Source organism: Sinocyclocheilus grahami, unplaced genomic scaffold (genome assembly GCF_001515645.1).
Source record: "Sinocyclocheilus grahami isolate Dianchi unplaced genomic scaffold, SAMN03320097.WGS_v1.1 scaffold37.1, whole genome shotgun sequence".
In the NCBI taxonomy this organism is placed as follows: domain Eukaryota; kingdom Metazoa; phylum Chordata; class Actinopteri; order Cypriniformes; family Cyprinidae; genus Sinocyclocheilus; species Sinocyclocheilus grahami.
In genome coordinates, this window is record NW_015505216.1 from 4,534,049 (window position 1) to 4,555,448 (window position 21,400).

Below are 21,400 nucleotides of genomic sequence, written 5' to 3' on the forward strand. Positions count from 1 at the left end.
AACTTGTGTATTTGTTTTTTTTCCTCACAATACAGTAGATGATTTAAAATGACTTTATATTTTCATGGGTGCCAGTGACACCATTACTGTGAGGAAGGTGCCATGATGCCAGAACTTAACATGTGAATAAAAGGATATGATACTGGACTCAGTAGCAGTATGGAAACATTTTTTTTTTTTACAACTAATCAGGTCAAGGAATCATACTGTCACACCCTAGAGGAAAAATAATGTTCAGAAAACAATCACAGCCTGTTTCTTCTTTCTTCACCTACTCTGACCTCATAATTGGCTCGGAGTCCAAACAAGACGTTATTAATGTTTGCTATGCTTTCTTTTTGAATGCCTATTGTTAACCTCATCCCAAAGGACCCAGCAGGCATTAAATCTTATAGGTTCAACTGAAATTTTATGAAGCTACAAGAATATTTTTTGTGCACAAAGAAAACAAAAATAACGACTTTATTCAACACTTTTTTCTCTTCTGTGTCAGAATTTGACAGACATTCACGACAACAGTACGTGTGCGTTCCTCTACGTCAGCAGCACCACGTGCATGAGTCATGGTACTCTTGTATCATTGTTTTTGTTTTCTTTGCACACAAATATTATTCTCGTAGCTGCATATAATTAAGGTTGAACCACTGATGTCACATGGACTGTTTTAATGATGTCCTTACTACCTTATGGGCCTTGAACATGATTGTTGCGTTGCTGTCTATGGAGGGTATGGAGTTCTTGGATTTCAACAAATATTACTGTTTTTACTGTCATTTTGATCAGCCATGGTGAGCATAAGAGACTTATTTAAAAAACATTTAAAATTTTTACGGACTCCAAACTTGTGTATTTGTTTTTTTTCCTCACAATACAGTAGATGATTTAAAATGACTTTATATTTTCATGGGTGCCAGTGACACCATTACTGTGAGGAAGGTGCCATGATGCCAGAACTTAACATGTGAATAAAAGGATATGATACTGGACTCAGTAGCAGTATGGAAACATTTTTTTTTTTTACAACTAATCAGGTCAAGGAATCATACTGTCACACCCTAGAGGAAAAATAATGTTCAGAAAACAATCACAGCCTGTTTCTTCTTTCTTCACCTACTCTGACCTCATAATTGGCTCGGAGTCCAAACAAGACGTTATTAATGTTTGCTATGCTTTCTTTTTGAATGCCTATTGTTAACCTCATCCCAAAGGACCCAGCAGGCATTAAATCTTATGATGTTCTGTTTTTAGTAAATGAATGCCACTGAATTTAACAGGACGGATGGATTTGGCTTAGTGTAATGAACTGTAGCAGTGACCCAATTAATCACAGGGCAAACAAGGGAAAGATTTTCAATTGATGTTATCGAAATGTCTAAATAGAGCACTACTTATGATGCAGAAAGGTTATGCAATGATGATTCATTACAGGTGCCATCACAATATATTATGTATGGGCCTTATATTTTTGGTAGACTGCATTTTAACCATTTTAGTTTATCATTGGATAGACTAAAAGGGTCAGTATTTTTTTCCATTTAGATTGTATATAATAATTATTATTTTATATAATAATACAATAATTATTTTAGTCCTAGAACAGTATGATGGGGATCCAGTATCATGCTTTTTTCCCCATTGTAAACCACTCACCTTTGACCATCTGTGATATATTGCTCAGCAGGTTTTTGTTGAGGGACGGGACTTTCCAATCTATGCAACAGCAAACAGAAAACCCATAAAGTTTTGTGTGCATATGTCTGAACTCATTAATACATGTCTGGTTGTGTGTTTGCCTATATAGACTACAAGCTCAGACCCTCAACTTCCCTCCAGTTTAATTTCCTACTTTGTTTGGCTTGTTTCACAACATCAAACAAAGCCAGGAAATTAAACTAGAAATATTTCCATTAAAAACCATGATTATGATCCTGAACTGTCTGAAACTCGCTTTAAATGATTTCAGCCCAGCAGATTTGGTGCTTACTTTGAATAGAGGTGTTAATTGTCTCAATCTGTTACTTGTTTTCAGGTGATTGATGATCTTCTTTTAATCACACAAATTCAACCTTTGCTCCTAGCATAATGGAAACATACCACAGATTCATCTGTGACAAGAGACATCATGGGAAATGAGCTGCTCTATCATCTCTAATCTCTAGCTGTTCTGATGATTGTTAATCTGTTTTTAATCTCACTTATGCTCTTCAGATGGATTGATAATCCGTTGTGAGAGTGAAGAGAATCAGACTTCCTGCTATAATCCCATTCATGGCGCTTCACTGGAGCATGGGAACGTTGTTTCTCTTATTAGACCACTGGCGCTGTCATCACCCTCAAAAATCTGTGATTATGTGATCTCTCTTCACATTTGCTGCATAACATTATCTGCATAGAGATATCTGAGGCTACTCAACTTGAAATGCAACAAATTATTTGATTAAAAAAAGTCAGTTTAGCAAAATTCAAACTTGTGACCGCTTGCTCTTAAAGCAGAAAAAGTTTGGCCCACAAGACAAGGAGTTTAAAAATCTTAAGACTTAAATCCTAAAATCACTCCCAAGTCAGACTCATTCTTACAAATGGACTGTGAACAACAACTGTGTCCTTTGTATAATAATATAGACATGTGAATTGATGCATGTTTCTGTGAACAACTATTTATCTATTGTAGTCATATGTTTCTGGATTTTGAAACATGCAAAGTTTCAATATACACATGCAGCTGTACAGCCCAGGTCACGTGTTTATGAATAATCCCTGCTCTTAGGGAGGATTTATGGGTCATTCTGATGACCTCTGATGAGACCCAGAGGACTAAAGTGAACTTATAACTAATCATATGTCTCAGTATGATTAATAATCACACGGTAGTGCTAGTAATCACTTTTGTGATTTTTCTATGTAAGATGTTGATTATGTAATATCATTAGGTAATAATTCGTGTTTTCGTTGTAATTGGAACACATTGGTGCTTTGTTGTTTATTTGACTCTCTCCAAAATGCAGCTTTTGTAGTGTATACATAAATCTTGATGCACCCTAGACAACATCAAAAGACCGCCTACTCACCTGTCAATCATCACCTTTAGTGAAGCAAGAGTTTAAACATAGGAATTTATGCAAGTTCTTTGATATGCCAGACATCAACATGTAGAGAGTAGTGACAAAGATCATGTGAAGCATATGAAGTTCAGTTTATACAGGTTCTCGACTAAAATATCAGTGAGTGTTCCACTTGAAACCTTACTTTTGTTCTGTTCATTTGAAAGCATATTTGGAAACAACAGTAAAATTGAACAGTATACAGTATTGCTGTAATTGCTTCACTCTTGGCTTGGCAAACATTGTTTGTTCGGTACAGTCTCTGTTAGACTAGCTGGGACAATATTTGGGGGAATATTGTTAGATAAGTGATTTGAAAGTCATATACATTTATTAGTACGTGTGTTCACATGGTAGCAAATCATTATTCAAAATAAAAAGTATTTATAGGTGAGTATAAGAGACTTTTTTCAAAAACATTGACAGTCTTAACCCCAAACTATTGAATGGTAGAGTAGCATGACCAAACACCAAACACTTTTGTTTGTACTGCTCGACTCAGAGAGCTGCAGTAGATGAGACAGCCTCAGTCTTGTGTTGTGTCACACTGGCTTCAGGAATGCAGGCTCAGCTGCTCCTGTCCAATCCCAGCATGCCCCTCACAGCTCACAGACTGCCACACACTTGAGGGAATAAACATAGTCCAAATAATACATGACTGTGCGTGTGTTTGCATTATGTGAAATAAGTGTTTGTGCGTGTGACGTTGCATCATGCACCACTTCATCCCTTTGTTATGTTGGCTATTTATTAATGTAGATAAAGATAGAAGACACATGGTTATGGCATAAGTGTCAAATAGCCTGCACTAAATGATGCCGGTCTGCTTAGGAGATGAGTCTGTGCAGGTGTCTTTGTGCTGGTAGGCAAGAGCTCCTCATGCAGGGCTGGATCTCTGGAGAGTTCATGCTCCTGTGTATCTATGCAGTGGGCATTAGTGAGGAATGCCAGTGGCGTAATAAATGCCCATTCACTGCACATGTGCGCTGTTAAAATTAACACTCTTCTTCTCCATATACACAAGAATTATGAATGCATGTTTGTCAGTGTTTGGAAGTGGGCAGAGAGTCTTTGCCATTTAAAAGAGCATGTGTTTGTGTCTCTGCATGTCTCTTTGTTTATTTGCAGCGTAGGAGTTTCCACAGGTCAAAGACGTTATTGTTGCAACTACTGTCTACAATTCCTCATTATAGCTGACTTGAAGTGTACGCTTACTGTAAAATGATGGAGAAGAAGGAAAGTCCATGTAATACACAGAGCTATATTATATTTAATTGTCACTGTATTAGCAATAGCATTTCGTAATTGGTAAAATGATTGCCTGTCCAAAGCCTCTGCTTGGCTATCAGGTGGGTTCATATGGGTGTGCGTGTGTGTGTGTTTTAGGAGTACATTGTGAACATTTTTGGCACTGTGTTGTACAGGTCATATTTTACAAGAGCCAAATTAATCCTCACACACATGTCCGTCGTCACACACTGTGATAACACATTTGACCTCCTTCTTACTTTTTTTCCTGTAAGTGTCCTTGATGCTTGTTTATCATTCATTTACGTGTTAATCATCAGAATTTAAAGCATTTAGTTTGGTTCATTTTCATTTTGTTTAAATTATTGTTTAGTTTAGTTTAATTGTTTTGAAGTCTTATTTTAAATGACACAGCTAAGACTTGCTTTTAGTTTTGTTTTATTTTTAATTTTGTTCAGATACATATACAGTGGGTACGGAAAGTATTCAGACCCCCTTAAATTTTTCACTCTTTGTTATATTGCAGCCATTTGCTAAAATCATTTAAGTTCATTTTTTTTCCTCATTAATGTACACACAGCACATAGTTTAATTGTTTTGAAGTCTTATTTTAAATGACACAGCTAAGACTTGCTTTTAGTTTTGTTTTATTTTTTAATTTTGTTCAGATACATGTATATTGTTTTTGTTTATTCAAGTAGTTTATCTTAGCTTAGTTTAAATCCTTTGAAGTGTTCTTTGGAGTGATACAGCTAAGTTTATTTATTTTTGTTTAATTTTGTTTAGATTAATATATTTACTTTTAGTATTACAATATTACTTTTATTCTGCTAGTTTAATTTAGTGTTTTAAGTTGCTTTTAATTTAGTTTTTATTTTATTTTAGGTTTTATTTTTAGTGTTTTATTTTTGTGTTCATTCAGTTAGTTTAGATTGATTTAAATCTTTTGATGTCTTTTAATTTGTTTTTGTGTACACATTTTTTTCAGTTTTTAGCTTATTTTCTTTTAATGTTTTCTTTTTTGTGTGTCTTAGTTTTGTATCGTTTAATACAGGTTGATAGTTTCAGAGGTTGCCAGATGTTGGACATTTACTCATAAGTTGACCTATATAATGGAAACACTTTAATATTAGGGTTTGTTTAAAGCAGAAGTTTCATGTTGAAATTTTGTTTGTTTGAGTGGCCAGACTGGTGTTTAAAACTATTTCTTTTTTGCAGTTCTATTTGGTGCCACTATTTGTGCATAGATTACACAATTCACCTTTAAGTAACAGATTATGTAAATTATTATTAGTGGTGATGATGTTTGTGTGTGTGGGTTCTTTCTGTCAGTCTGTGTGACGGAGGTGGAGTGTGTGCGGGAGGGCTGTCAGTCGGAGTGTCTGCGACGAATGGCAGGTCTGGTTCCAGAGACCCACTGCTTCACTGTGGTCTTCCGCGGAGGAAGGAAAAGCCTGGATCTGTGCTGCTCTACACAGGACGAAGCAGAGCACTGGGTTCGAGGCCTCCGCACACTCAAAGACCGTGTTTCCAACATGAGCCAGAAAGAAAAGCTGGACCAATATCCTTAAAGCCATACCTGCAGAGCGAAAATGCTAGTAATTTCCTAACTGCAAATGGACACACAACCACTGCACATTTACAGCATTTAATACACATTTAATTATAGGATTTAAACAGAAGGCTTAGGTTTCACTTCCTTGGCCAGCATATGCCAATAAATGCACATGTAAACACAATCTCCATTACTGCACAGCATTACTCCGTGAGAGAGCTGACTAAATATAGAGCAGATCTAGAACAGATATCTAAACGCCACTCCACCGCACACGTGAACCATGGAACGTATCATGCTATCTCTCCTTGTTCAAAAATACATTTAGTCCTGTTTCTCTTTCCTCTAATGTGGTTTTCACTCTATTGTATTTTCTTTTTTAACCTGTAACCCATTTGTTGTACTCATATTTCTAATATTTTTTGTTTTGTGTGTTATGTTAATTTTCAACTACATGCAGCTTCTAATTTTAATTGAATGTTAAAATGTGTTAGTTTTTATTTGATCTCAGCTTAAAGAAATACAGTAGTTCACCCAAAAATGAAAATTCTGTCATTAATTACTCACCCTCATGTTGTTCCAAACCCATAAGACCTTCGTTCATCTTCAGAACACAAACTAAGATATTTTTGATGAAATCCGAGAGCTTTCTGACCCTCCATAGACAGCAATGCAACTGACATGCTCAAGGCCCAGAAAGGTAGTAAGGACATTGTTAAAATAGTCCATGTGACATCAGTGGTTCAGCCATAATTGTATGTAGCTACGAGAATACTTTTTGCATGCAAAGACTGTATTATGTTATATTTTGAATTATAATAATGGCAGAGAGATTGTTTATTGTTTCATATTATATGGCTGGCAGCATGTTGTGTATGCATATTATTGGTTTGTCTAGTTTTCCCTAACTGTGCACACTTGGATTCGAGGCTATCTGAGACGTGCGGATCAGAACCAGGATGGGAAGATGAGCTACGAGGAGGTGAAACATCTGCTACAGCTGATCAACATTGACCTGAACGAACAGTATGCACGCACACTCTTTAAGGTTCGTGTGAGAGATCAATGTGCAAGTGGCAACAGCTGTCATATAAACTAAAAGCATTTAATTTAATGAAGCCTCGAGCAATCTCTCTCTCTTTTATTCCTCCCCTTGTCTGTAGAAGTGTGATCGCTCGTGTGATGGCCGGCTGGATCACGTGGAGATAGAGGAGTTCTGCCGTGAGCTGATGCGCAGGCCGGAGCTGGACGCAGTGTTCAGGCATTATTCCGGTAACGGGTGTGTGCTCACCACCTTGGAGCTGAGGGATTTTCTCGGGGATCAGGGCGAAGATGCATCACTGGCCCATGCAAAGACTCTCATCCACACCTATGAGCTCAATGACTGGGGTACACAGCCATCAGCAGCATACATTAACATGGAGATATATATGTACACACACACACACACACACACACACACACACACATATATATATATATATATATGTGTGTGTGTGTGTGTGTGTGTGTGTGACCCTGGACCACAAAACCAAAAACAACTTAAGTGTCAACTTAAGTCCTTAGCAATGCATATTACTTATCAAAAATTATGTTTTTATATATTTACGGTAGGAAATATCTTCATGGAACATGATCTTTACTTAATATCCTAATGATTTTTGGCATAAAAGAAAAATCTATAATTTTGACCAATACAATGTATTTTTGGATATATATATATAAACTCTTTAAAAGTTTGTGCTGTTGTGGAAACTTTATATAACTTTATATACTTTATACTTTAGTTCTTCAGTGTATACATTCAGGGGAGTAGACAACAACATGCACGATATTTATATTCTTACTTGCATAAACAAGACTTCCCAGAATGCAACTTACTAGCATTCCACTTTTTCTTCTTAAACATTATTTTTATTTCTCTTACAATACTGAATCAGAAATATATTCTTATGTATATGGTATACGTATGTATACTTGCTTATGTATTATTAAATACATACAAATAATTCTTCCAATGTTTTGATAGACGTCTCCACCAATGCTTATCCAGGCTGCATTTGTTTGATCCAAAATGCAGTAAAACAGGAATATTGTGAAATATTATTACAATTTAAAATAACTGTTTTCTTTTTTAATCTATTTTAAAATGTTATTTATTCATGTGATTTCAAAGCTGAATTTTCAGCAGCCATTACTTCAGTCTTCAGTCACACGATGCTTCCTGTCTTTACTGTCACTTTTGATGTTTTAATGTAACCTTGCTAAAATAAAATTATTTCTTTCAAAAAATAAAAAACAATAAAACAAAATAAAAGTCTACATTTTCACTGCTGAAAATTATTTTGGCCATTACATTTTTATGGGGATGAAACTATCAGCAGTGCAAGAAAAAAGAACAATCTTATTTTTGAGCCCTGTACTGTAATTTGAGAAAAGAACAACAACTGTTAGAGTTGCAACAAAAGGAGCTATTTGTCAGAGCTGTTGTCTAGCAGTCGACCCATGGCGCTCATGTGGGCAGTGTCAGTTCAGATCTAGCTCACATTTCCCTTGCTGTTCTCCCATCATTTCCTGTCTGCACTCTACTGTTTATATACTGCCAGTAAAAATGGCACAAAGGCCAACTCAAAACTGGTTTTAGTTTGTCATTGTGTGATCTAATGATGTAAAATATCCAACCTGTTGAAAACGGGAGTGCAGGTCCAACAGTAAACTGGAAAAACCACACCTGTCCACTTCCACGAACTAGTGTGAGTGCATAGCTCAGTAGTGTGTCACTGGTTATTGTGTCAAATAACTGACAAGCCTTGGTTGTTCCTTTCTGCTCTTACTAGAACTGAGAGTAATACATTAGTGATACAAAAATAGGATAAAAAGTCTGTATTAAACATGTCCTTATCCAGCTCTACTGAAGGTTTTGACCGATATATTTTCTTTATGACCCTCAGCCCGGAAGAATCTGTTCATGACCCAGAATGGTTTCACCATGCACATGCTCTCGAAAGAGAATGATGTGTTTAACCCGGATCACACTCACGTGTATCAGGACATGAGCCGAACGCTGGCGCACTACTACATCTCTTCTTCTCATAATACATACCTCACCAAAGACCAGGTGACCAGCGCCAGCAGCGCCGAGCCTTATATCAGGTACAACACCCACCCAACTGCACCTTATAATCTGCCTCCAGCACCACAGAGGTACTGCTAGTAGACCAAAACACACTTATACTTTGCTCGGTAAAATCCCAGTGATTACTTGTGTCTGCATTACCGCCTTAGCTTATTTAGGAACTATTTGTGTTCTGTAACACTATTGCACTGGGAGAAAGAATTATCCCTAAGTTCACAGTAAAAGGAAACACTTTTAAACGGACCTTAGTTGACTTTTGGTAAGATTTTAAAATGTTATTGAAAGAAGTCTCTCTTGCTCGTTATGGGCAAGGTTTACTAAACAGGGTAAATTAGTGTTAGAGCGCAATTCCAAAAAAGCGCCTATGGGAGGGGAAAATTCTGCGTGTGTTTTACTTACAAGGAGCACATTAAAGAACACAGATGCAGCCAGATCATTTCCATAATGACCAGCGCAAATTACCTCCTGCTTTAAGACATGCTTTTTTGGGCGTTACATAATGGTGCAAATACCAGTAATTTGACGAGCGCAAACGTTAGTAAATCGCATTGCATGATTCATTTTAATACTCTCCTCCCATAAATTTTGCGTCTGAAAGAGAAACTCCTACAAATGCTTATTCATTAAGTCAGGCACAAAAATAACTGTCCTCGCCTTTTCAGCGCCAATTCTTGACTGCGCGTCTTTAGTACAGTACTATTTACAGTACTCTGACAATACTATTTTAACACCAAAAAACGGTTTGCGCTGGCACAGGCTGTTAGTAAATCTAGCCGTATGACTGCATTTATTTCACCAAACACACAGTAAAAATAATAATATTGTGAAATATTAGTCATTCTTAGAGGATACAAATCAGTAACAACAGATGTCGTACAGTTTGTCTCTAAAAATAGTTTTGTAAATATGCTTGTTTAATATCTATATACGTATATTTCAATATTTATATAAATATGTATTTAAATTAAATATTTATATATGCATATATTTGATAAAATGTCAGATTTATTTATTTAAAATTAAACAAACTATTTTATTGTTTTAAATTAGCTATATATATATATATATATTTAAAGGGTCCCGTGATAGTCATTACTCCAGTCTTCAGTGTCACAGGATCTTTCAAAAATCATTCTAATATGCTGATTTGCTGCTCAAGAATTAACAATGTTGAAAACAGTTGTGCTGCTTAATGTTTTTGTAAGAGCAATTATACTTTTTTTGGATTCTTTGATAAATAGAAGGTTCAAGGTTCAATAGAACATCATTTATTTGAATATCTTTGAAAATCTATTGTATTTCTTCACTGCAATGTTTAAATTGAATCTGTCCCCATACCTCTGAATGGTGATGTAACTATTTACGTGATATCCTACAGTGCAGCACTTTTTTTCAGGACTTATGAAAAAGTCATTAAGCTATGAAAAAAAAAATGGCCTATCATTATTTTGCAACGTAAAGAAAATATTTTCAGGGAAACCTAAAAAAGTGTTCATGTGGTAACATCTAAAATAACTTGAAGTAGAAAATATTAATTGCATAATTGTTGCTTAAATAAACTTGACTACATTAGGATAAACCAACAATTTTATTTTTATTTATTATATTTTATATATATTTTTTGTAAACCAACAATTAAGGTAATTTACAGGGTTATAAATAAGGAAAAAACATCCTTATCAACTGCAGAATTCTGTGGAATGGGATTACATTTTGTGAAGTAGAGCTATGAGCCGTTAATATGTTTAAGTGCACACACAATGGACCAGCAATACAGTATGTAGAACTTTATGTATGACAGGTTATCCAATTCTGCGGAAATCTGTAAGGCTAATTTTCCATCCAGGCCTTTACCTCATGAAATATTTGATCACCAGCGGCAGCTGCACAAAACATTGCCACTGTGTTATGAGATACAACACACAATGCGAATTCACATGCTCTGATGATATTTATTGTTCATATTCTTTGTTTGTGGTTAAACTCGTGGGTTTTGTGTCTGTGCTTAGAGCTCTGCATCAGGGCTGTCGCTGTGTTGAGCTGGACTGCTGGGACGGTGATAAAGGAGAGCCCATGATCTTCCACGGACACACGCTCACCTCCAAAGTGCTCTTTAAAGAAGTCATTGAGACCATCGCTCAGTACGCCTTCAAGGTGCAGACACATGAACCATAACAGCCTATGATGAAAGTCTTTTTTTTTGCATGTTTGATAGTTGACATTTAAATAATTGATTCTCTTGAATAACCATGTCTCTCTCTCTCCATAGACATCTCCGTATCCTCTGATCTTGTCCCTGGAGAATCACTGCTCAGTGGAGCAGCAGGTGGTCATGGCGCAGCATCTTCGCTCTATTCTGGGAAAGAAGCTCCTGAGAAAGCCACTCAATGACCTGCCCCTCAAAGACCTACCCTCACCTGAGGTCACTCACAGCTCCGGTTATGCTCTTCCTTAACTTAACAATTTATCAAATTTCCAGATGTTACCGTTTTTCTCAGTCGCTTTGCTGCATTTCTCGAATCATCCTTAATATTTGCAAAGAAGTATGTGCATTTCTCAAAACGATTCGTACAAACAGCTCCACACAATGGATTACCTTCAAAAGCCTGTAACTTGCTCAAAATCTTTAGTTCATCTCTCAAAAGTAAGTATTTATGTCAATGAACATATCAGTGCCATCAGAATGAAAAGTCATTGTGCCATTGTTCACAAACAAGACAGTCAAAATGCTTAGTCATGTTGTCAATATAACAGTGCTCTCTGTTAGTATTACCTGATGTAAACTATGGCAACAGTTTGGATGGCAGTTACTGTAGTGAAATGCAGGAGGCTGCACTTCTTATCCATTTCAAAAGTACAAATTTACACATTACTGTATGTGGGATATTGATTTCGAAACGTTTGAATTATTGAGGATATAATCGATCTCCCAATATTTGACTGCACCCTTCGACCCGCTTCAGTCATTGTAAGGCCTTGCCCTTGAGTGACAACATGGTCCACATAGTGGCCCTTATTTCATCTGATTTGCCCCTCTGTCCTTGGCCTCTTCTGCCTCTTCCTCTGTTTTGCCTCTGTACCTTTCCAGCATGCATCATTACTCCTCTTCTTCCTCTGTCCTGTTGACCCTGATGGTTTCCTGGATGTTCATCCATTGTCAGAATTTGTAACTCTTATGTTGTCCTCTGTCTATATATGCTTTCCAATTGAAGGTTCATGAGATGCATCTTTGATCTATTTCAGAGAACTGGCTTATCATTGATTGATCTACATTCTCTTCATTAGTGAAAGTCAAGATTCACCTGCACAGTTCATGGCAAATTTATAAAAAGTCTAATAGAAATGTGTAGAAAATATGCTTGACGGTTTATGACAACTAGATGAACCATTTTCATTTAATGACTTATACGATGAACTAATGGCCGGATGTTTTGGCGGGCAAGACTATTGCAAAGAGAACTATATAATACATTTTGAGCAACATGACATTAGCAACTGATAATGTAGGAAACCGCAGATAAATGTACATAATCAATTGCATGAATGTACCAAAGCAATCGCAACTTGTTCAAAAGAATGAGAAATTGTTTTTTTTTATGTGCACAAGTGACTAGATGATGTGGAGGTTGAACAAGTAGTTTTGAGAATTGTATTTCTGATCTGAGAAATGCACCAAAGCAACTGAGAAAAACTGTAAGAGATTTTTAGGCGTAACTGGATTAAAAAAAGAAACAAACAAAAAAACAAAAAAAACGTTTATTTTCAGTACGCTAAATTAAACATTCCATGTAAGTGATCTCAGTGCAGCAAACTACTGTTTCAAGCATTTAGTAGTTTAAGCATTTGTGTACTTTCACATGCTACTTTTTTATATAAGCAGTATGTGTTATGTATTATGTTCTGTACTATGCAGTAAGCATGCTGAATTTCTCAGCGTTAATCATAATTCAGTAATAATACAATAATTACTGTAACTGTCTCACTTGATGTTTTACATAGCTATAGAGTGCTGTCACTTACGTAATTACACTCAAAATGTACACTGGGTCGTTATCTTGTGCTCACTAAGTCTGCATTTATTTGATGAAAATACAGTAAAAACAGTAATAATGTGAAAAGATTCACGTTGCCACCACAGGAATAAATTACATTTTAAAATATATTATAACAGAAAACAGTTATAATATATTTTAAAATGTAATTTATTCCTGTGGTGGCAACACTGAATTTTTAATAATTTGTTCTATTATGCTGATTTGGTCCTTAAGATATGAATTGAATGTTGAAAACGGTTGGGTTGCTTAATATTTTTGTGGTAACCATCATTTTTTTTTTTTTTTCAAGATTCTTGATGAATAGAAAGTTCAAAAGAAAAGCATTTATTTGAAATTGATTTTTTTTGCAACTATGTAAAAGTCTGTCACTTTTGATACATTTTTAACGCATATTTTCTGAAGAAAAATATTATTTTAGTAATATTACTGACCCCAAACTTTTGAATGGTAATGTGTGTAATTCGGCAGACACTTTTTCCAAAGTTACTTCCATACATTCTCTGGAAATCAAACCTAAGATCTTGGTGTTGCTAACCCTTCCATTCTCGCTTCAGGAAACTTCCTGTTTACTTTCTGAGGATTATCAGTAAAAACATCTGACACTTGCTGTCTAAAAAAAAAAAAAGGAAATGTGTAATCATGTAGTACTAGGAATGAATTTAAGTCAACCCTCATGTACTGTAGTGTACACTTTTATAAGCACACTTGACTCTATTTACTATACATATTTACGATGACTTTCCTTTCTGTCTTTCACTCTCGACAGTTTCTGTCATGACACAATTTTTCCGTCTTATTTAAGGGCTCTTCCAGCCTCTGAAATTAATTATTGTTTACTGTCACAATGTTTTAAAGCTACCATTTTCCAAATCAGAAGAAAGTGTTCCTGGTATTGGTGAACATTTCTATTACTCACATGTTCCTGGTTCATTGTAGGAGTTGATGGGGCGGATCCTGCTGAAGGGGAAGAAGTTAGGTGGTCTGCTGGGGAAGACTGAAAGCTGGACTAGCTTCTCATGTAGTTCAGATGAAGAGTCTACTGCTGGAGGGGCCGGGAACAAAAAGGAATCTAAAAAAGATCCTGGGAGGGTGAGTTCAGATATGAATTTCTTTTTGGGCCAATGAATTGATTTGTAAATTATTGTGGTTTGATTGTCTGCGTATGAGTATGATTATAGCTCAGGTAAATGCATTAGCTACATTACAGTATATACTATATGGTATGTGTGTGTGTTTATAATACATGCAATGCCTAAATGTTCACTGAAAAAATCTTCTTGTGTGCAAAGATATACTTTGACTCGTATACATTCCCTCCCTAGGCTGTGAGCACTAAACTGAGTCCAGAGCTGTCAGATCTGGTGGTGTACTGTCAGAGTGTGCCCTTCAGTGGTTTCGAGACAGCCAGCCAGAGACCTCCTAGCATGATGTCCTCTTTCTCTGAGAATGAGGCGCTCAAACTCATCAAAGACTCAGGTGAGATGAACAGATGAATCTTACGCCACATTTTCACCTAAGCATTCATCATATACCAAATCAAGGTGCTAGATAGATAGATAGATAGATAGATACTAAGATTCTGTAGATAGATAGATACTGTAGATAGATAGATAGATAGATAGATAGTGTAGCGAATCAGCTCATGGGAAATATGAATAATTAACCATAACTAATTATGATTAATTATTAATATTTTAGATCCACTGTAGATATTTAGCTGACCACTCAGGGTCAACCGTCTTGTCAATTCTAAGAACGTTAATTTCCTGGTTAAAGGAAATAACCTTCTTACTGCACAATTCTATAAGTTTGTAACGTAAATCTGCATGATTATTGACTCCGGTTATGAGTAAACAATGAACACGTCAAGTGTGATACAAGTAAGGTTTTATTAACTACATAAACACTTAAACTAGTCTAACATACTACATAAACACATTAAGCCGGTCTAACATACACATACACACACACACACACACACATACAGTTGGTATAGGAAAGGGTTAAAGTTTAACTCAGCATAGAAAGAGGCATAAAGAATGGATTTTATGGAACACTTTGCATGTATATTCAACAGATCAAAGCCTTCAGGGATACGTCAGATTCTGAGTTCAAACACACCTTGTAGAAAGGTGTAACTGATACTTAATGCATCAATTAAAATCGACTAAGTTTGATACTTGCGTAAGTCTGAAAAAGATTCCTGATGCAATCTTAAGGCCCCAAGATCTTGCTGAAGTTGGTTGATGAGAAAGGACCAGTTTGAGTCAGAGTCACTTGATGAATGAAAAGGACTAGGCCCGAGCCTGGCACGAGCTTTGGTATCCTGGAGCGTTTCTCACATCTTCATCTTAGCATCTCACTGAACCACCGAACAGAGCGGGTCCAAAGACCGCCTAGCATGATGTCCTCTTTCTCTGAGAATGAGGCGCTCAAACTCATCAAAGACTCAGGTGAGATGAACAGATGAATCTTACGCCACATTTTCACCTAAGCATTCATCATATACCAAATCAAGGTGCTAGATAGATAGATAGATAGATAGATAGATACTAAGATACTGTAGATAGATAGATAGATAGTGTAGCATCTGGACCAATCAAACACACAATATATATTTTGTTTTTATTTTTAACAAATACTCTGTAACCCCCCTTCAGTTAACAAGCAATACGAGGACCCATGAACCCTTCCCCCCGGAATGCGTAACACCCCAGGAAGCCGAAACAGTTGTATTTGCCACAAAGCCAATGAGAATTTCAATTAGGTAACAGCATTTCAACTAAATAGTAAATAATATATAAATAACACATTTGTTTTATAAATACTAATAAATAGTAATAATGTAGCATTTTATCATGCTGATCTGCTGCTTGTTAAAAAAATCTACTAATCTACTTTGAAAAATATTGCAGAAACTTAGTAAAAAAGTATATTTATTCATATGTGTTTTTGCTTGTGTGAATTTCTGTGTCTGTTCATTTGTTTTATGTGCATATTTTTGTCATGTAGGGAAGCTGTTTGTTCGACACAACAGTCGGCAGCTGAGCAGGGTTTACCCATCAGGCCAGAGGTTACAGTCCTCCAACTACGACCCCAAGGACATGTGGAACGGAGGCTGCCAGATGGGTGAGCGACTGAACTCTCTGACATTCCTGCATGTCTGCAAGTACAGCAGCCAAAGCTTGAACGCTTCATCCTCTCTGTTCTCCAGTGGCTCTGAACTTCCAGACCCCAGGAGAGCAGATGGACCTGAACCAGGGCCGCTTTCTGCCCAACGGCCGCTGCGGATATGTGCTCAAACCTGACTTCCTGTGTCACCCGAAGTCCAACTTTGACCCTGAGAACACGGGTGGAGGACCAGGACATACACCCACACAGCTTACCATACGGGTTAATAGCAGCTCCTCTTCTCTTTTAGCTCGTCATGAATGGTCTGACAGGAAATATTGCTCAGGATCCTATGTGCTCTGTAAATATTGTGATAAATCTCTTTTACTGTACTTGTGGGCTGTTTTGTTTCTCCCGCAGGTGATCTCGGCCCAGCAACTTCCTAAAATAAACACAGACAATCCCAACTCCATTGTGGACCCACAGGTCTGGGTGGAGATCCATGGAGTTTCCATCGATAAGGCTCGTGCTAAAACCCAGCGCATTGACAACAATGGTGAGACCACTGAGATATTCAGTTATCCATAGTTATTGTATGATCTGTATATATGTTGTATGATCGTTTAATCAAAGGGGTCCTATTATGCTCTTTTACAAAGTCTTGATTTTGTTTTGGGGGTGTACTAGAACAGGTGCGCTCATACAGTGTGTGTTGTGATAGGTTAACTGGGCCAGCGTGTGTTGTGATTGGTTAGCTGGGCCAGTGTGTGCTGTGATTGGCTCCACTCAGCGCCTGGTGGGGAAATGTCATGCTCCTTACCATAGCTTCCTGCCAGCTTCAGTGTAAATATTGCGTCAAAATCAAATCAATTTGAGCACGATTTAAACCCGGATGATTGTAACCACTCTAAGTTCGTCTGCCTTGGGAAAGCTAGTGTGTCTCCGACATAGTGATAACACTCGTTGCCTTCTCTAGTGCAGCTCAACCAGGTCTCGTCCCATTCGTCCATATTTGTGATATCACAAATCCCGGAAAATATGCGTTGTTGTCCAAACGAGTCATTCGTTCTAGTTTTTGAAAAGTGATTTCTGTTAAATAAAATATCTTCTTTTGAATTAGACTTTGAGCTTTGTAACTTTGCAGATCTTTTTTTATGCTCAAACAGCAACATTACAGACTAACTAAAGTTGAAAAAGTGAAAAAGCATAATAGGACTCCTTTAATCAATATCAATCCATTAGAATTGTGTGTGTGTGATAGAAACGTTAGTGATGTTTTAATGGTTTCATATTGATTACAGTGTTTCATTTGTTTTTATTTTGTTGTTTTGAGCATTTATTCTGTGTGTGATAAACATATTCTAGCAGTAAAACGAGAGGTGTTCCTGTCAGGATTGAAAATTGAGTATATGTGTGTGTGTGTGTGTGTGTGTGTGTGTGTGTGTGTGTGTCTGTGTTTGTCTCCCCCTGCAGGTTTCAACCCTCGTTGGGACTGTACTGTGAGCTTTCAGCTGCAGGTGCCTGAACTGGCCTTGGTGCGTTTTATGGTGGAAGATCACGACTACAAATCCAAAAATGATTTCATTGGCCAGTTCACCCTCCCTTTCACCAGCCTTCGAACAGGTGTGTGTGTGTTCAGATCACACAGTATGATGTTTTTATAAAATATATACTATATTAAACATGATTTGTGGTGGAAGTACTGTATGCATTTTCAATTTTGTTAAAAAGTTTGGGGTCAGTAAGATTTTTATGTAAAGAAATTAATACTTTTTGATCGATTTGATGCATCCTTGTTGAATAAATCAGTGAATACATTTATAATGTTAAAAAGATTGCTATTTCAAATAAATGCTGCTCTTTCTATTCAATAAATAATCATTAAAATTGTATCACAGTTTTTTCAGCATTTATAATAGTAAGAAATGTTTCTTGAGCAGCATATCAGAAATTCTGAAGGATCATGTGACACTGAAGACTGGAGTAATGATGCTGAAAATTCAGATTCACAGGAATTACATCACATTTTAAAATATATTAGAGCAGAAAACAATTATTTTAAATTGTTACATTATTTCACAATATCACCGTTACTTAAAGGGTTAGTTCACCCAAAAATGAAAATTAGGCTGTGTTTTACTCACCCCCGAGGCATCCTAGGTGTATATGACTTTCTTCTTTCAGACGAATCCAGTCGGAGTTATATTAACCCTTTGACGCGTACGATCACACCGGTGTGATCAGTCTTGGCTGGTCCCTGAAGCGTACGATCACACCGGTGTGATTAGAATAATGATAACAATAATGATCCTTACAAATATAATCTGACGACATGTTTTTATTGATATCATATACAGATTGTGTAGGTAACTATAAAGTTTACTCTGCTCTTCTCCCAGTTTACCGGAGACCTACTTTAACGTGTTTCGGGAGGAGAGGATGAATTTGCGTGTTGTAAATCCCACAGCTCGGATGCAGCGCGAACTAACATGGCGGCGCCCATCACCCGGTATAGATCAAATAACACGGTCAATATAAAAGTGTTTAAACTACCAAACAGATTTAATTGCACATATTTCAGAATCGGAATATCAGATATTTCATAATATAGTGAGCATGTTTGTGAATATTTTGAATAAAACAGGAAAAACGAAATAAAAACGTTCCATGTGTTACACAGATCTATTGTGGCTGCGTTGTGTCACATGACAAGCATGACACGTCGCCATGGAAACAATAAGGCGATACATTTTAAAATAACGGTCGCCTAAAAAAAACTCACGCTGGGGGCTCAGCTAGAATATTTTAAACTCACGTGCGAAAGGGTTAAAAATTGTCTTTGTTCACCCCCCGGAGCCGTGTGAGACACTTTTTTTATGGATGGGCACTTTTTATTTAACTTCTTTGGGACTGAAGCAATGCAACACCCGCTGAGTGGCATTAAACAGCTTGAAAAATCAAAGACAATTTTTAATATTACTCCGACTGGATTCGTCTGAAAGAAGAAAGTCATATACACCTAGGATGCCTCGGGGGTGATGCAGCCCTTTAAATGCAGCCTTGATAAGCATAAGAGACTTCTTTCAAAAAAAACTTAGCGACCCCAAACTTTTCAATGGTAGTGTAAATAATATAAATTAATGTTTTTAAATAAACTATTATATAAAGTGCTTGAACACCATGCTTGAGAAATCTACTGTAACAGAATTATCTATAAAAGACATAATGAAGAGTCTCACAAACCTTTGCCTTGAAAACAGCTCCAGTAGTTTTTGGAATGTTGTTATACAAGTACCCTGTGTACAAGAATTGTGTGTAGAGCAAGTAATGGTTAAAAAGGCCTAGATCTGAAGTTCAAGAAGGACACGAATCACTAGATTTTTCACATAGATTTATTCCTGTGTTTGTGTTGTCCTCCAGGTTATCGTCATGTTCACCTGCTAAAAGCTGACGGCTCTAGTCTTTCTCCTGCCACCCTCTTCATCCATGTCAAGGTGGTACGGCGAGGAGTTCCTATTAAAACCGTCTCTGAGCGCATAGGCAAGGCCTGAGGCTTCTGTCGTGATTCCTGGAAATGTTTATTTCTGGAAGTACCTTACTGAAGGAGAAGCCCCTGAGCCGGGCTCTCGAGGTGCTGGGACTCTTCAGAATGAGACCACATGAAAAAGCATCTGACATTGGACATACAAGCACCACAATCTGCAGAAAGTCAGTGTAGATGTGTGATTCAAAGTGCATTTTGCTTTTTTATTGTTCATTTGTAGTGTTGTCTGCACAGCAGAACGTCTAACCGTGTCATAGAAGTGTTATCGTGGAAGCTAAATATGCTATGAAGTCAGTATTGTTTGAAGTTACAAGTCAGTGTTGTTTATAGAGTCTGTTTCCATTGAGACCGATTTCTATTGAGTCTGTGAGCCTTGAAATCTGAAAACGTGACACATTTTATGAAAATTTAATATTTTAATTGAACTTAAACTAGTCTTTACATGCTGGACTAGAATTATATGTACATGTAGACAGAAATTAGCTGTCTTTAATATTTTTTGTAAATCTTACCGTTTTGTTGGTGGTTTTGATATGCTGAATACTGACAGCAAGGTGAAAAAAAGTGTAAAAAAACATTTTGAAAGAATACTGGAAGCATAGCAAGTATATGGATGGTTTAGTAAGAGTAATGGCTATTTTTATGCAACACCAACTGCGATTCAGCAGTATATTAGTAATAAGAAATCAGTAATTATCAGTAATTAAGGAATCAGAGTAGTAAGATACTTATGGAAAATAATAATAATATATATTAATACAATTAATGTCATAAAAATAAGAAATAATAAATGTTTTTAAACAGCTACCACTAATGATGAAATCTATGTTTAACCATGTTTGGGACATATTTTATCATTAAAGCTAAAAGCAAGCACTGAAAATGTTCAGTGTTGTAGGATGTTCAAATTTGGTCAAATTACACAACTTCACCAGTGCTGCTTTAATGAAAACGCAGGCAACAATAGCACTTGTCGCTAGATACTCCGTTTCATATCCAAGTTTGTTAAAGGGGTCCTATTATGCTTTTTCACTTTTTCAACTTTAGTTAGTCTGTAATGTTGCTGTTTGAGCATAAAAAAAGATCTGCAACGTTACAAAGCTCAAAGTCTAATTCGAAAGGAGATATTTTGTTTAACAGAAATAACTTTTACAAAATTACAACGAATGACTCGTTTGGACAACAACGCATATTTTCCGGGATTTGTGATATCACAAATATGGACGAATGGGACGAGACCTGGTTGAGCTGCACTAGAGAAGGCAACGAGTGTTATCACTATGTCGGCCCAGCTAACCAATCACAGCACACACTGGCCCAGCTAACCAATCACAGCACACACTGGCCCAAACTAACCAATCACAGCACATTTCGTATTTCAGAAGGCGGGCCTTCATTTGATACAGGAACTATTTCATGCCAGACTGGAGAGAGAGGTGTTGTAATAATGTAAAATATGTGAAAAATAATGTGTTTTTCGAACAACCTAGTATGAGAGCCTGTTCTAGTACACCCTTTTACAACAAAACTTTGTAAAAGAGCATAATAGGACCCATTTAAATCACGAAAACTCATGGTTATTGATAACCCATAAAGGTCTGTGTTTTGTACTAGGCTATGATAATTAATTTAGTATACTATTATATAGCA

At 36.6% G+C, this 21,400-nt stretch overlaps 1 protein-coding gene across 1 annotated transcript in view; it reads left to right on the top strand.

Annotated features, from left to right (window-relative positions):
* Positions 1 to 20,787, top strand: part of LOC107581738 (1-phosphatidylinositol 4,5-bisphosphate phosphodiesterase delta-3-A) — a 30,371-nt gene extending 9,584 nt beyond the window's left edge. The window contains exons 3-15 of the mRNA XM_016267388.1: positions 5,682 to 5,910; positions 6,823 to 6,952; positions 7,068 to 7,293; positions 8,856 to 9,057; positions 11,050 to 11,194; positions 11,310 to 11,462; positions 14,032 to 14,184; positions 14,418 to 14,571; positions 16,108 to 16,224; positions 16,310 to 16,488; positions 16,627 to 16,762; positions 17,680 to 17,829; positions 19,627 to 20,787. Of these exons, the coding sequence (XP_016122874.1) occupies positions 5,682 to 5,910; positions 6,823 to 6,952; positions 7,068 to 7,293; positions 8,856 to 9,057; positions 11,050 to 11,194; positions 11,310 to 11,462; positions 14,032 to 14,184; positions 14,418 to 14,571; positions 16,108 to 16,224; positions 16,310 to 16,488; positions 16,627 to 16,762; positions 17,680 to 17,829; positions 19,627 to 19,757 (2,105 nt within the window). The 3' untranslated portion in view covers positions 19,758 to 20,787. The remainder of the gene's footprint in view (positions 1 to 5,681; positions 5,911 to 6,822; positions 6,953 to 7,067; positions 7,294 to 8,855; positions 9,058 to 11,049; positions 11,195 to 11,309; positions 11,463 to 14,031; positions 14,185 to 14,417; positions 14,572 to 16,107; positions 16,225 to 16,309; positions 16,489 to 16,626; positions 16,763 to 17,679; positions 17,830 to 19,626) is intronic.
* Positions 20,788 to 21,400: the final 613 nt, after the last annotated feature.